At 45.6% G+C, this 16,489-nt stretch overlaps 2 protein-coding genes across 6 annotated transcripts in view; both read left to right on the top strand.

Annotated features, from left to right (window-relative positions):
- The first annotated feature begins 331 nt into the window (after positions 1-331).
- On the top strand, positions 332-7,936 carry ppp4cb (protein phosphatase 4, catalytic subunit b). The gene is made up of 9 exons (XM_076264784.1): positions 332-457; positions 2,006-2,300; positions 2,577-2,628; positions 2,718-2,768; positions 3,535-3,636; positions 4,124-4,297; positions 5,485-5,611; positions 6,107-6,296; positions 6,701-7,936. The coding sequence occupies exons 2-9, from the start codon at positions 2,203-2,205 to the stop codon at positions 6,828-6,830; spliced, it is 924 nt and encodes a 307-aa protein (XP_076120899.1). The 5' UTR covers positions 332-457; positions 2,006-2,202; the 3' UTR covers positions 6,831-7,936.
- A 642-nt stretch (positions 7,937-8,578) lies between these two features.
- Positions 8,579-16,489, top strand: part of eif3c (eukaryotic translation initiation factor 3, subunit C) — a 58,092-nt gene continuing 50,181 nt past the window's right edge. For all 5 annotated transcript variants that reach the window (XM_076264790.1, XM_076264785.1, XM_076264786.1 and 2 more), the window contains exons 1-12: positions 8,579-8,702; positions 9,319-9,437; positions 9,537-9,602; positions 9,746-9,935; positions 10,914-11,039; positions 11,149-11,200; positions 11,379-11,497; positions 11,912-12,039; positions 12,282-12,435; positions 12,586-12,689; positions 13,883-14,024; positions 15,035-15,160. In XM_076264790.1, coding sequence (XP_076120905.1) covers positions 9,337-9,437; positions 9,537-9,602; positions 9,746-9,935; positions 10,914-11,039; positions 11,149-11,200; positions 11,379-11,497; positions 11,912-12,039; positions 12,282-12,435; positions 12,586-12,689; positions 13,883-14,024; positions 15,035-15,160 — 1,308 coding nt within the window. In that variant the 5' untranslated portion in view covers positions 8,579-8,702; positions 9,319-9,336. The remainder of the gene's footprint in view (positions 8,703-9,318; positions 9,438-9,536; positions 9,603-9,745; positions 9,936-10,913; positions 11,040-11,148; positions 11,201-11,378; positions 11,498-11,911; positions 12,040-12,281; positions 12,436-12,585; positions 12,690-13,882; positions 14,025-15,034; positions 15,161-16,489) is intronic.

A 16,489-nucleotide genomic window follows, 5' to 3' on the forward strand; every position in this document is an offset into this window, starting at 1 on the left:
ATGAATAGAATGAAGAGCAGTAGAATATGGCTATGTATAAGTGTAGTTACAGTATGTGCATTTATAAATAAATAAATAAATACATAATAAACACTATGGGTGGGATAGGGCAGTGCAGTGGTTCTTAAACTTTTTCTGTCATTCGGGGAATTTACAAACCCCACATGACCCCATCAACCAGCCTACATTTTAATAAATTATATGAAATTATATAATGTTTATCATTTGTTTCTAAATGTTACCATGGCTGATAGGAGGCCCTCCCCTGTGAGGGCGGCTGCGCAGTATGTTCCGCACGACGTCAGTGGGTTTTCGGAAAGGGAGGCGCTACCAGACACCGGTGATTGAGGTGGGGTAAGAAAAGAAGGAATTACACCGGGAGAAAGAAGAAAAACGAGAACGAATGAAATTACCCCTACAGTAGAATTTCGATATTTACACCATATATGTGATTGAGGTAACGTACGATTCAATTGAATATTGTTCTAGGTGATTTATTGTTGTGAACAAATGCGACGAAAGTCGACTTTTTCTCGTTAACGTTAGGTTAGCCGGCTAGGTTAATGGTTAGCATGTAAGCTAGTCACTGCTGGCTAGCCCTAGCGCACCCTATTATCTACTGTGCATCTACTAGCAAAGGGATAGCCATGCTATGGGTAACTTATAGCTATGCTTGCGTTTATCAGAGGCCGAGTAGATTGGCCAACATTATGATGTTATGTCACTGATGAGCTAACTAGATAGTTTTAAGGCAGGACATTTAGCATCTAGGAAGGGAACGACTAACGTTAGTTGGAAGGTGGTACACATTCACAGTTATGTGCTGTTTTCTAAAGTCTACCTTTGTGCTTGTTTTTTGCTTGCTTGTAATTTTGCCAGTTAACTGCTCCGTATTATATAAAGATACCTATTCTCTCTGGGTCGCTAAATAAGCTATTTTGTCATGCAGGCATGCTTCAACTTGTAACTTTAGCTAACGTTAGCAATAGCAGTTAACGTTAACGTTAGCAATACTTCCCACAGTGAGTTCGTCGTTAAACAGGTCAAGATAACTCTGGTTTATTGAATTGAATATCAGATTACGTTTTTAAAGTATTCACGTCAATTTAGGGTCAAATAATAGATGCAAGTGTGTTATTTTAGCGAAACCTTATCGTCAATGGCGCTTCACCGAAACATTAAAAAAGTTGGCTAACCTTAGGTTAAGTTAAGTGGTTTCGCAGCTGAAAGGCTAGCAGGCTCCTGTTAGCGCTTTAGCTAACGTTATAGGGGTTAATGTTACCTAATCGATTTCCTTCAGTTGACGTCGTTTAGATTCAACGTTGGATAGCAAGCTTGGTGGCTGGATTATACTTCTAAAAAGCTACATTTTGTTTTCCAAATCACATACAGTCGTTTCCGAGGGTTAACTAACCATGAATTAGCCTATGTGTACAGTTAACGTGCGTAACCCCTCGCCAATAACTTAGCCGAAGAGTGAACCGGTATTTTTAAAAGTTAGAGCTTCATTTTGGTGCACATATATATCAGATTATTTACGTTGTGTAGTTTGCTTCCGTATTTCAGCTTGTTTCTGATAGTTTGCATATAAGTCGAGTAGATCTCTGCCATCACTGTTGGTGCTAATAGCTTTGCAAAGCGGCCTCAGAGTCGTGAAGCTAACGGTAACGTTAATATAGCCCGATTGCTTGAATGGACTCTGGTCGTTAGCCACCTTTAAACGATTGATTAAAGTACACCATCACTTTGCGTTGATTTGATTCCTACAGAACCCATTTGATCCGCGCTCTAAGTTGGGATATCCTCCCTGCACTGTGTTAGTTTAGCTCTGTCGGTTTAATGTATTGTGGCGTAGAAGTGATATTGTCATACTATTCCTCTACCACAAGGGACACTTTTTTGAATTTTAAAGAGTGATGTATGATCAGTCTGTGCCCCCGTAGGCTTGACAATTAGTTCGTTTTGCAAGCTATTTTCTAAATGGTTTAATTCTTTCTTTCAACAGATCTCTTGCATCCATTTCCCGGCCCCTCTCTCGTCTGTGTGTTTGCGTGGGAGTCTGTATTGTGTGAGGCAGGAACAGTGGTTGTCTGTCTGCCATACTGATTACCAGAGTGACGTGATTGGGGTACAGCTGGGTGTTTTCTCTCTCTCTCTCTCTCTTCCCCCTCTGTCTCATCTCCCTTGTTTGTGCAATTGGCCATGGGTGACATCAGCGATCTGGACAGACAGATCGACCAGCTGAGGAGATGTGAGCTCATCAAAGAAAATGAGGTCAAAGCACTGTGTGCCAAAGCCAGGTAAATAACAACAAGCAAGGAGACACACCATCTTGGTGACCCAGACACACAACATATGTTGACGCAGAACATAAATGCTTAGTCATTGTTTTTGGTTTAAAGTTTTGTGGATTATGTGTCAACATGCCTGTACTGTAAAACAAATGGCCTCTCGGGGACATTAAAGTTTTCTAAGTTATGTTATAGCTCATGGTTGGTTTGTCCATAATTTTTCAACTGAGCAAAGCGGTTCTTCACCTTAAGACCCTATTTGAATGAAATCTTGTCCCATCACAGAGAAATCCTTGTGGAGGAGAGCAACGTACAGAGAGTAGATTCTCCAGTGACAGTAAGTAGGAATGCTTTAGCTTGCATAATCAGTTTGTTTCATTTCGTGTCCTGTCTTTTAAGAGTGCTAACTTAATCTTCTATACACAGGTATGTGGTGATATCCATGGACAGTTCTACGACCTGAAGGAGCTGTTTAGAGTAAGTGTGTTGTGTTGTCATTCACGTCAAACTGCAGATCAGCCCATTCTTGCCAGCTTGTCCAATTGATTAAACCTTGAAAATTGTGCCTACAATGCACTTTTGAGGCAGAATAATGTATAACAAACTATTGCACTACTTGCTTTTTTGGAAATAATAATGTTATAATGTTCATATGAAATAAAGTGGTTTAATGATCATTCAAGATATCAAGTTAGTTTCCCAGGTAGTTATTAGGTAGATTGCATTAATGTTGACCAATTTCATGAAGAACTTTAATCTGGAAACCTTCTGTGATGTTATAGTGTTGCTGAGTATTAAATCAATGATCTTCTGCTGTTTGTTGTTATTTTATTTAGAGATTGTTTTGGCCATGACCCAAATAATCTCCTCCTTTTGTTTGGGTGTAAAGCTGTTTTTGTGAGGAAGGAACCTGTTCAAAGTACCTCCAAACTGCCAAAAATGGTGAACATTTTAAAGTCTGTGCAATCTCCCGTTCACCAGTTATAATTTGTGGATAATTATGGTTGAGCGGTTTAATCAGATAGTAAAAGTTTAGTACGTACCAGCAGAGGAAGCTAAGCCAATGACCGACAGCGTCGGAAGGTAAACCTAACGCCCTTGGAGAACAGAGTCTGCTTCAGGGTATCAGGAGTTCCTTCAGAGACCTGTTTACCTTTAGAGCAGTGTTGTGAAATAGCAAGAATGTGCCACCAGCCCGGAACTCTTATCCCCTCTCCTCATGGTCTGCACGGTCCCTCCACAGGTGGGCGGTGATGTTCCGGAGACTAACTACCTCTTCATGGGCGACTTTGTGGATCGAGGTTTCTACAGTGTTGAGACATTTCTCCTGCTTTTGGCTCTCAAGGTAACGTTACTCTCCCCCTCACATCTTACACATGTTCATATGCATATTACATTGCACTTGGCTGACGCATTTTTAACCAAAGCAACTAACATGGTAAACGGTTTAAGTTTTAAAGCAATTCTTTCAACAATTTTAGGACAATTTAAAAAGGTAGAGTACAGTAAGAATAAGTGCATCAGTGAGTGCTGTTTTTAAACAGTTGAGTGTCAGTTCAAGACAGGTGGTAAGTGCTAGGATCAGCAAGACTAGTTGTAAGTAGTGCTATGAGAGGAGATGTTCTCTAAAGAGCTGGGTCTTCAGGAGTTTTTTGAAAATGGAGAGGGATGTCCCTGTCCTGTTGTGTTTCTTAGCCAGCTCATGAATCCTTTTGCCTCAGAAGGCACCTGAAGTGTGGGTGTAGGGGTGTGATTCCCAGCAGCTTTACTGACCCGTGTCGTTGGACTTGTTCTCAGTACCTGTTGGTATTGCCTTTCTCTTCCTTCCTCAGGTGCGCTACCCTGACAGAATCACGCTTATCCGTGGCAACCACGAGTCGCGGCAGATCACGCAGGTGTATGGGTTCTACGACGAGTGTCTCAGAAAGTACGGCTCTGTGACTGTGTGGAGGTACTGCACGGAGATCTTCGACTACCTGTCCCTCTCGGCCATCATTGATGGAAAGGTGGGTGCAGGCCTCTCTAAACCCCCTCTTGTCAAATACTTCTTTAACCCTTAAAGGAGTACCGTCACACCGGTGTGATGGGAATGTTGAGAAATGAACGTTCTAAAGAATATCTGGGTTCATTGAATTCAACATAGAATTTTAGAACCTTCAATTGTTGCGGAACCTACCTTGTTCAAAAACCTACACCTTTAAGGGTTAAATATGATGAGTGAAGACCAGGCAGCTTTATTTGTGTAGCGCGTTCTGTACTTGAGTCACCAGTAGAAATCCGTAAACAACGGCAAATCAAAGCAACTAAAATATAGTACAAGTAATAAGATAATAAAAATAAAAATGATTAAAAATTCAATGAAATAGTGATAATTGTTTTGTTTTTACTTCAATTTAGCATAATGAGAATAATTGCATGCATGCTTAATTCTTATAAGATGATGGGAATAATTGCGTGCATGCTTAATGCATGCTTAATTCTTATAAGATGATGGGAATAATTGCGTGCATGCTTAATGCATGCTTAATTCTTATAAGATGATGGGAATAATTGCATGCATGCTTAATTCTTATAAGATGATGGGAACAATTGCGTGCATGCTTAATGCATGCTTAATTCTTATAAGATAATGGGAATAATTGCATCCATATTTCATTTGTTTAGTTGGCTTTGTCCAATGAACACATAAAGGTACACTGCCCTGTGTTGCCCTCTGTGGTCTGCATTTCTGCTGTAGTGCAGTTCTGCTTGCTGTTGCACATGCTGGAGTGCTTGTTGCTGTGCTTGCTGTAATTGTGTGACTCATTGTGGTCTTGATGCTTCTAAAATAACATCAGGACATTTCCTGCCTCAGAATAGGCCAAAGGAGTGTGTGTATGTCTCTGTCTGTCTGTCAAAAATACACATCTGGAAATCTCATTAATAGACCCAGTCCACATGGGGCTAAAGTACATGGGGGATAGTACAATGACTGTACGGCAAGATAGCAGATGGCAAGCTAGCAACACAAAGCACACACAGGTTATAGAAATGGGACTGAGATGGCAAGCTAGCAACACAAAGCTGAGATGGCAAGCTAGCAACACAAAGCACACACAGGTTATAGAAATGGGACTGAGATGGTGAGACTTGACCTCAGCGTGGAGGTGGCTAGCCTTGTTGTGCTAACTGTAATGTCCCTCTTTGTGTGCAGATCTTCTGTGTGCACGGTGGTCTCTCGCCCTCCATACAGACACTGGACCAGATTAGAACCATCGACAGGAAACAGGAAGTGCCACATGACGGCCCCATGTGCGACCTCCTCTGGTCAGACCCTGAAGGTAAGCGCGTGTGAACCAACACCTGCCTCTGTTGGGGCATATGAGATACTCAGACTCATGTTGCCATTTCAATAGGCTGACAGTGGTGCTGAAAAAGACCTAAAATGGCATAAACATGACCTAAACAATCACCAGGTTTATACTTCTTTTATATATGTATACGTATATAGTATACGTTTATACTGTTCTCTATATAGTTTATACTACTAATATATAACTATTTTTATACATGCTCATTAGTCTATTCAGCACCACTGTATGAGTGTGCCTATGTACCATAACACATATTTGTGTTTGTATGTACGTATGTATGTGTGTGGTTTCAAGGCATGTATAGTTCTCAGAGTATTAGGCTTGTCAACCTGAAAGAAACATCTGTGTGTGGTGTTTAGGATTCCTGTAGTCATTCCTCTGTCCCATGTCTCAGAAGTGACGTCATCTGTGTGAAGTGACTCTCTTCTGATGTGCATTGTGTCGCATGTCTTCCCCCGTCAGACACTACCGGCTGGGGTGTGAGTCCGCGCGGAGCTGGCTACCTGTTTGGCAGCGACGTCGTGGCCCAGTTTAACGCTGCTAACGACATAGACATGATCTGTCGAGCCCATCAGCTGGTCATGGAGGGATACAAGTGGCACTTCAACGAGACAGTCCTCACTGTGTGGTCAGCTCCCAACTACTGCTATAGGTGAGTGTGTTTGTGTGTGTGTGTGTGTACTGTGTGGTTAGCTCCCAACTACTGCCATAGGTGAGTGGGTGTGTTCACTGTGTGGTCAGCTCCTAACTGTGGCTGTGTGTGCACTGTGAGGTTGGCTCCTAATTACGGCTGTGCGTGTGTGTGGTTAGCTCCTAACTTCTGCTGTTGGTGTATGCTTCAAACGAGTCAAAAACCTTATCATACCATTCAAGACGCATTTAGGCGTTTGTATGTGTGTGCACGGGCATGTAATCTATACTTTGTTTTTAAGACTGTTTCAGTTGTTCTTTAGGATGTGTGTCTTTGAGGGGGTTGCTATGCAACGGGCACCTCTTAAAGCTGATCAGCCGTCTCTGTATCTGTCTGAAAGCTGATTGGTCCTTCCCCTGTCCCAGGTGTGGTAACGTGGCGGCCATCTTGGAGCTGGATGAGCACCTGCAGAAAGAGTTCATCATCTTTGAGGCGGCGCCGCAGGAGACACGCGGCATCCCCTCCAAAAAGCCTGTGGCCGACTACTTCCTGTGACCCCCCCGCGACCTAAGGAAGCAAAACATGCGCAGCAGGAGATGCCATCCTCCGCACCATCTTGTATTTCTACCCTCCTCCTCTCCTCTCCTTCCCTCCCTCTTCTCTCCCAACTGTCTTAATGTGGATTTTTGTTTTGTCTCTCTTTTTTTATTTTTTAAAATACTTTCTTGCTCATAACTCTCTTCTTTTTTTTTCTTTTTTTTTCTACCTGCCCCTGAAGGATTTTGTTTTGTAAAGACTCAAAGCTTCCACACACACTCACCTCAGCACCCATAAAGCACACCTGGACTTAAGTTTTCAACCATCTCTCACGCATGCACACACACACACACACACACACACACACACACACACACACACACACACACACTGCTGTACCCCCACCAACCCCCCTCCATAACCCCCTTTCTATGCTGTAGCAGTAGAGTTTTCTAATGAATGTGAAGAGTACTGTGGAGAGGGCGTGCAGGGAGAAGCAGAGTGAGAGGAGGGAGATAAACACAGAAGGAGAGGAATGAATCCCTTTCCAGCCCTTGTGTGTGTGTGTGTGTGTGTGCTGGCATAGTGCGACTGGGCCTCTCTTATTCTCTCTTCTTTTTTTTTTCTTTTGCATAGCGTCTTATTTTTCAGTCTGTTCTTTTGTGAAAGAGTGGGCAGTTGGATCACTGCTCCCAGGCATGCTGTTCCAGTCCACCTCTTGGCAGCCGTGATCCGGCTGTGGGCCGCATCTGGCCCGCACCCGTGCTGGGTCGGTGCTGTAAGCGGTCCAGCGTCAGTGGCCCTGCGCTCACCCAGTCGCCTAAAGGTCTGGATCAGAGTCGACAAGTTACAATCAGACCACTGCAAAGCTTGGTGTACCAATGGACCACGCACGCACGCACGCACGCACGCAAGGACACGCATACATACATGAACACGTGTACACCCCCTGCTTTTTCTCTCTGCTGTTAGAGGTGTGACCCAAACGACTGGTGTCATGCAAACCAAACTGCATTCTTTCTGAAATGTGCTTTCCCTTTTGACTGTTCTCTCTCTAGGACTTCTCCTTGATTTTTATTATTAATTATTTGTGACAATAAAACTGTACTTTTGTATAAAGTTTACCTGTGTCTGCACAAGTGTTTTTTTTACATGTACCTTGAAATTTCATTTTCTTAATTCATCAAACAGGTGTTGCACGTCTTTCATAAGTAATCTTGAAGGTGTTGTGTACAAATGTATACCACCAGATGTATTAATCATATCACTTACCCAACTGGTTTTTCAACAACCACTAAGTTCCTCAACCTTAAGGAAATGGTTCCGTTGTGCAACAGGTGAACAAGTCTGACCATAGCATAGGCTGGTATGAATTTGCAGTGCTCTGAATTTCTGGCTATGTGTTCCCCTCGTAAATATTTCCCCATCATTCTATTGATAGAATAAATAAAAGGTGTCAATACAGACCCTTCAAGCAAAGGAATTTCATCTCACAGGGCTGGTTACATATGAGCATCTCTGTATACCATTGTATCTGGTCATGTAATAAATATAGAGAGACGAGTACTGTTTAGCGGTGTATGTTGTAATTAACATCAACGGAGGCTCTCAAATGATAAGGTTCTCTGCTGAAATGGGGGTGAAAGTGTACCAAAGTAACGAACGACAATTCACACTCCATCCGTTGGGTGGCAGGGCTGCGGTAACGAGGATAGCGAAGCCCTAGCATTACTCCCGCGAAGAATCCGGCAAAGACTTCCTTTTTCGCCGGAAGTGCTGAAAGTTGCAGGCGCACGCTGTCGTTTGTGCTGACCAAAAGCAATCCTGGATTTTAAATTTCATCGCAGACAGTACACACTTCACGGAATACGTTTTTTCACTCGATAACAGGTGAGACAAGATATAAATACAAAGTATATATCATCAAGTTTCGTTGATAATCATTAATGAAAGAGCAGCGGGTTAGCTAAGGTTAGCTACCTTGCCAGCTGGCTAGCCGACGCCGGGCCCTTTGAGCGATGCTATCTGCTAACTGCTCAGCCATACGAGAATGGCTAGAAGACTGTTACGAAATATGAACATCGAAATGTGCTTTCCAGTGGCGACAATTTACCCATTTTCACATTTTTTGTATTATTTGCCATCACTATTTGGTGTTTATGTATCATGCTATGTCATCATCCTGTGTTCGGAACATTTAAATTAGCGTTAGCTGTTGCTAACTTAGTGGGATTAGCCAGTGAAGTTATGTGTGAGCAAATCGGAGCAAATATGAACTAGCAAGGGAGCAAGCTTGCATATTGTTTCCGAACATGACCCAGTGTACCTTATGATAATACTGTGCTTTGCTTAACGGTCTGTGTTTACATTCCCCTTGCCTCTGAAAGATCTAATTTGGTCGCCGTTCACCAAGTTGGCAAATATTGGTTACATAGGCATCAGGCAACGTTGCATCATGTAACGTTGCATCAAGTAATGCACTGTATTTGTAATTGTCTCTCTTCAGTGGTAACCTTCTACTGGAATGTCCCGTTTCTTCGCAACTGGATCCGACTCCGAGTCGGAGGAGTCATCGTCCGCCGATGAGCTCACCCCTAAAGCAACCGGGACTACTTTCACCAAGCAGTCAGTACTTTGTATTTCAATTATGATTTTGAAAATCTTTTATCATCAAGACTAGTGCAATATTTTTTATGTTTTTTTTGTTTTGTTTGTCTCCTGAAGGAACCTGTTGCTTAGCGACGATGAGGAGGACACTAAGAGGGTGGTTCGCAGTGCCAAGGACAAGAGGTCAGTAAACATTTGCGAGAGGACAGCAGCATCACATTGTATTATATAGGGCTTTTCAATGCACCCAAAGTGCTTTACAGTGAAGAATGACCAGAGCATCCCTGCTGAATAAGCTCCTACTGAGATGTGCCTATGTTGTCCAGGTTTGAGGAGCTCACCAACCTGATCAAGACCATCCGCAATGCCATGAAGATTAAGGACATATCCAAGTGTCTGGAGGAGTTTGAGCAGCTATGTCGAGCGTTTGTCAAGAGCAAAAACATAGTGGACAAGGAGGGTGTTCCCAAGTTCTACATCCGACTGCTTGCCGACCTGGAGGACTACCTCAACCAGGTACACACACACTCATGCATGATTTGTGTCACTTACGACCTACGTTAATCAGCAGGATCAGGACACACACACCAACCCACACCACTCAACATCATTTGAACAGCCACTCAGCCAAGTGGACCAAACAGTAGCACTAGATACATCTGTGGATGACTTGCCTGTGGTAGTAGTATCTTAACAGACATGCCCATGAATGAATGGTCACCTACACTACTGTCAGTAGGGCCATACCACACACACACACACTAGGGCTGGGACAACGCGTCGACGTAATCGATGACGTCGACGCAAAATATGAGCGTTGATTCGTCAATCATAACGTGTGCTGCTAAATATTTTTAATTTTACACCTTCAGTGTTTGCCATACGTTGCCATACGTTTGCCATACGTTGACTGTGGCTGGGCATCAGCAGCCTTTTAACTGTGTTAATGTTAATTGCAAGGATTCCCACACGAACGTCTTAAAATGACAGGCACTCAATTAGACATACACTACTGAACTTTATTGAATGCTACCTCTGACTAAGAATGCATTACTTTGCACTTGTATAGTCTTTTATTTTGGAATCTTAAGAGCAATAAACATATATTGCAATGTTAAAGAATTCATGTTTTTTCATTCAGATATGTAAATAAACACGTATAAGTTGCTATTAGTGAATTAATGGGGAGATAATCGATAATCGAATCGAATCGGACTGAAAACATGAATCGTTAGATTAATCGATGCATCGAAAAAATAATCGCTAGATTAATCGTTTAAAAAATAATCGTTTATCCCAGCCCTAACACACACACACACACACACACACACAACCTGCAAATCTAAGTGAATCGCTTGATTAACCTTCACTTCCTCATATTCATCTGTAGATGTGATTATTGCTCCTTTGGTCATTAAGTGTCTGTAGCTTCATGTAGTGAGAGGTTGACGCGCGTGTGTGTGTGTCTGTGTGTCTTGTGCATCCTCCGCTCAGCTATGGGAGGACAAGGAGGGCAAGAAGAAGATGAACAAGAACAACGCCAAAGCCCTGAGCACTCTGAGGCAGAAGATCCGCAAGTACAACCGCGACTACGAGACCGAGATCGGCAGCTACAAAGAGGTACCGCCAATACAGCCACTCGGAATTGGTCGTGTCTGTCGACAATCTTAGCTCTTTAGGTGAAGTGGTGCTTCAGTGCGGTTCTAAAACTCGCCTGCCTTTTCCCCAGAACCCTGATCAGTCTGCAGAGGAAGAGGAGGAGAAAGATGAAGCAGAGTCTGGTACGTGACTCTAGCAGAGCTACAATGACACGGGCGTGATGTCTGTCCTGTATTTATATTATAAAAACCCTCAGCCCTTACTCACTACGAGAGTCGCATACAGAAAGACTTCCCTATATGTGTGACCTAACCACGACACTGTGACGTGTGTGTGTGTGTGTGTGTGTGCTCTCTGCAGGTTCATCCTCTGACAGTGATGAAGATGGGGGAGAGGAGGTCACGGCTAAGAACTTCATGAAGAAGAAGCCTCCCGCTGAGCCTGTGCCGGACGCCAGCAAGTTCCTCAAGGGGGCAGCGGTGAGTGGCTCTCTCTGGAACGTGTTCATCCAATTGGTGGTCAGGAAGAGCCTTTTCTGTTCGTGCAGAAGGAGCCATGGGACTCCCAGTCCTGCTCTTTAGTTGTGCTATGTCCACACACTTCAACGGATTTTTCGGAAATCTCACTTTCAGTGACCGAAAACAGTTTTCATGTGGATGAAAGTGCAAGACGCATAAAAATTGTCCACATTTAAAAATGCCTATACTCTGTGGACTGTGCTGACTCCAGCCCAGATGCTGCTGCTGTTGTGTCCTGGCCAGCTGTGATGATGGACAGTGTGTTATGCGCCCTGTTCCCTTCCTGGCAGTGCAGACAATAGACTTTCAGAGTTCAGTTGGGGTCAGTTAGTCATTCCGGCTGTGTGTGTGTGTGTGTGTGTGTGTGTGTGACAGGATGAAGAGTCGTCCAGTGACAGTGACGAGGATGATGAGGACTGGGGCTCCGAGGTGGTGGAGAGCAGCAGCGACAGTGAAGAGGGCGATGCCAACGCTTCCTCACTGGCCGGCCTCTTCCTCAAAAAGTGAGTGTGTGTGTGTGCGCGCGTGCGTGCGTGCGTGCGTGTGGACTAGAGGTGGGTGAGATATATCGTCTGCAAAACTATTGTGATTGCTGTTTTAACGATGTGCAAATTGACGTTATCAAGTATTTAAAATCCTTAGGGGGAAAACGATCAATCACGCATTGAAACCCCATACATTCACTCCAGCCACATGCATTTCTTTTGATCATGGTTTTCTACACGCACACACACACACCTTCCAGGACACAGGAGGGTGACCACCAGGGTGCTGACCGCAAGGATAAGAAGCGCAAGCCCAAGGTCAAGCTGGAGCGCACCGAGGAGGAGGAGGCTGACGAGCAGCAGGACGAAGAGGCAGGCTGGGAGAAGGTCAAAGGGGGCGTCCCTCTGGTCAAGGTGAGGAGAGGGTCAGACGTATGTGTGTGTGTGTGTGTGTCGATATGTCTATAAGCTCATCATTGTCCCCTCAGGACAAGCCCAAGATGTTTGTTTGTGTGTGTGTGTGTGTGTGTGGATAGGTCTATAAGCTCATCATTGTCTCCTCAGGAGAAGCCCAAGATGTTTGCCAAAGGCACAGAGATCAACACAGCTGTGGTGGTCAAGAAACTAAACGAGATCCTGCAGGCCAGAGGCAAGAAGGGCACAGACAGGTGAGCGAGAGGGAGAGAGAGAGTGTGTGTGTGTGTGTGTGTGTGCGTTAGGGGTGTAAATATTAATCGATTCGTATCGATGCATCGATTATGCAGCAGGCGATTCAATGCATCGATTGGTCCGCAAGAGTATCGATTAATGTGTTTATTTTGCCGCCTGTTTGTTTGCCTATCTATTTTCAGCATCAGCTCCGACCTTTCTTTTTCTGTCTATGGCTCCGATGTAAGCGCACTACCTACTCCTAAGCTGCGGGTGTTTTTTTTTTTATATGCAAAGATATGAGGCTGTATAACGAAGGCTTTAGATACCTCCTACATTCCGAACTTTTGTTGATTTATTTGAAACTTCATAGATATCATGTAAAAATATTGAGTATTGAATCGTATCGAATCGTATCGTGGGGAATTCTGAAGTATCGAAAATAATCGAATCATTGGCTTAAGAAATCGATATTGTATCGAATCGTCATGAAGACTCCGATTTACACCCCTAGTGTGCGTGTGCGCGCGCTCTGCCTCCTTCTTACATCCTCCTCTCTCATCTCTGTGCACTGCACTGGTCCCTTCTCCCCACTTGTGTGTGTGTGTGTGTGTGTGTGTGTGTGTGTGTGTGTGTGTGTGTGTGTGTGTGTGTGTGTGTGTGTGTGTCCCTTCTCCCCACTAGTGTGTGTGTGTGTGTGTGTGTGTGTGTGTGTGTGTGTGTCCCTTCTCCCCACTAGTGTGTGTGTGTGTCCCTTCTCCCCACTAGTGTGTGTGTGTGTGTGTGTGTGTGTGTGTGTGTGTGTGTGTGTGTCTGTGTGTCCCTTCTCCCCACTAGTGTGTGTGTGTGTGTGTGTCCCTTCTCCCCACTAGTGTGTGTGTGTGTGTGTGTGTGTGTGTGTGTGTGTGTGTGTGTGTGTGTCCCTTCTCCCCACTATTTCTTTTTTTTCTTTTTCTGCTCGTCCCTCTCATTCTCTCCATCCTTCATTCTTTTCTTTCTCCTTCATACTATCCTCCCTTGTCTCCCTCTTTTCTTGTTCTCATCTTTTCATCTCCTTTCTCTGATCCCCCTCTCCCTGGTCACCCTTCTCTCTATGTTTCTCTGATCCCTTTCTCCCTTGTCATCCTTTCTTCTCCTTTCTCTGATCCCTTTCTCCCTGGTCATCCCTCTCTCTGTGTTTCTCTGATCTCCCTCTCTTCCTGTCGTCCCTCAGAGCGGCGCAGATCGAGCTGCTTCACGCCCTGTCGGCCATCGCTGCGGAGAATAACCTGGGCGAGGGCATCCTGGTCAAGATCAGGTTCAACATCATCGCCTCCCTCTACGACTACAACCCCAACCTGGCCGCCTTCATGAAGGTAGGACACACACGCACGCACGCACACACGCACGCTCGCACACACGCACGCACACACATGCACACACACAAAACTAACCCATGGTATGCAGCCCATAGTAGGAAGGTAGATAGCACACACACGTGCACAACCCCAACTTGGCTACCTTAACCAAGATGGACACAAGGCATACAAACACCCTGTATGACATCTTGGCAGACAACACCTTCATTTTATTTTCATCTCCCCAAGCTAGCATAGAACCAGCCCTAATCTCATCTAGTTCTCATGTTAAATCCTGCTCCCTGCCGGTGAGCATAGAACCAGCCCTAATCTCATCTAGTTCTCATGTTAAATCCTGCTCCCTGCCGGTGAGCATAGAACCTAATGTGGTGTGTGTGTGTGTGTGTGTGTGTGTGTGCGTGCTGTGCGGGTTATTGAGTGTGTGTGTGTGCGTGCTGTGCGGGTTATTGAGTGTGTGTGTGTGCGTGCTGTGCGGGTTATTCAGTGTGTGTGTGTGTGTGCTGTGCGTGTTATTGAGTGTGTGTGTGTGTGCTGTGCGTGTTATTGAGTGTGTGTGTGTGTGCTGTGCGGGTTATTGAGTGTGTGTGTGTGTGTGTGCTGTGCGGGTTATTGAGTGTGTGTGTGTGTGCTGTGCGGGTTATTGAGTGTGTGTGTGTGTGTGTGCTGTACGGGCTATTGTGTGTGTGTGTGCTGTACGGGCTATTGTGTGTGTGTGCTGTACGGGTTATTGAGTGAGTGTGTGTGTGTGTGTGTGTGCTGTGCGGGTTATTGAGTGTGTGTGTGTGTGCTGTGCGGGTTATTGAGTATGTATGTGTGTGTGTGTGTGTGTGTGTGTGCTGTGCAGGTTATTGAGTGTGTGTTGTGCTGTGCTGTGCTGTGCAGGTTATTAAGTGTGTGTGTGTGTGTGTGCTGTGCGGGTTATTGAGTGTGTGTGTGTGTGTGTGTGTGTGTGTGTGTGTGCTGTGCGGGTTATTAAGTATGTGTGTGTGTCTCTGTGGGTTATTTAGGCTGACATGTGGAAGAAGTGCCTGGACTGCATCGATGAGTTGCTGGAAATCTTGTTCACCAACAACAACATCTTCATCGGAGAGAACATTGCTGAGGACAGCGAGAACCTGGCCATCTCAGAGCAGGTAACAGCACACCTGAGCCATCTCAGAGCAGGTAACGGAACCTAGCCATCTCAGAGCAGGTAACAGCACACCTGAGCCATCTCAGAGCAGGTAACGGAACTTGGCAATCTCAGAGCAGGTAACGGCACACCTGAGCCATCTCAGAGCAGGTAACAGCACACCTGAGCCATCTCAGAGCAGGTAACAGGTAACGGCACACCTGAGCCGTCTCAGAGCAGGTAACGGGTAACCGTCTCAGAGCAGGTAACGGCACACCTGAGCCGTCTCAGAGCAGGTAACAAGTAACCGTCTCAGAGCAGGTAACGGCACACCTGAGCCATCTCAGAGCAGGAAACGGCACACCTGAGCCGTCTCAGAGCAGGTAACAGGTAACGGCACAGCTGAGCCGTCTCAGGGCAGGTAACAGGTAACCGTCTCAGAGTAACGGCACACCTGAGCCATCTCAGAGCAGGTAACAGCACACCTGAGCCGTGTCAGAGCAGGTAACAGGTAACCGTCTCAGAGCAGGTAACGGCACACCTGAGCCGTCTCAGAATAGGTAACGGCACACCTGAGCCGTCTCAGAATAGGTAACGGCACACCTGAGCCGTCTCAGAGCAGGTAACAGGTAACCGTCTCAGAGCAGGTAACAGCACACCTGAGCCATCTCGGAGCAGGTAACAGGTAACCGTCTCAGAGCAGGTAACAGGTAACCGTCTCAGAGCAGGTAACAGGTAACAGTCTCAGAGCAGGTAACGGCACACCTGAGCCGTCTCAGAGCAGGTAACAGGTAACCGTCTCAGAGCAGGTAACTGAGCCACACCTGAGCCGTCTCAGAGCAGGTAACGGCACACCTGAGCCGTCTCAGAGCAGGTAACGGCACACCTGAGCCGTATCAGAGCAGGTAACAGGTCGTCTCAGAGCAGGTAACGGCACACCTGAGCCGTCTCAGAGCAGGTAACAGGTAACCGTCTCGGAGCAGGTAACGGCACACCTGAGCCAAGGTAACAGGTAACCGTCTCAGAGCAGGTAACGGCACACCTGAGCCATCTCAGAGCAGGTAACAGATAACGGCACACCTGAGCCGTCTCAGAGCAGGTAACGGCACACCTGAGCCGTCTCAGAGCAGGTAGCAGGTAACCGTCTCAGAGCAGGTAACGGCACACCTGAGCCATCTCAGAGCAGGTAATAGGTAACCGTCTCAGAGCAGGTAACAGCACACCTGAGCCATCTCAGAGCAGGTAACAGGTAACCGTCTCAGAGCAGGTAACAGGTAACCGTCTCAGAGCAGGTAACGGCACACCTGAGCCGTCTCAGAGCAGGTAACGGCACACCTGAGCCGTCTCAGAG

Source organism: Alosa pseudoharengus, unplaced genomic scaffold, assembly GCF_046254945.1.
Source record: "Alosa pseudoharengus isolate Yale_2024_CS ecotype anadromous, Long Island Sound unplaced genomic scaffold, YU_APseudo_1.1 YU_APseudo_1.1_scf_4, whole genome shotgun sequence".
Classification (NCBI taxonomy): domain Eukaryota; kingdom Metazoa; phylum Chordata; class Actinopteri; order Clupeiformes; family Clupeidae; genus Alosa; species Alosa pseudoharengus.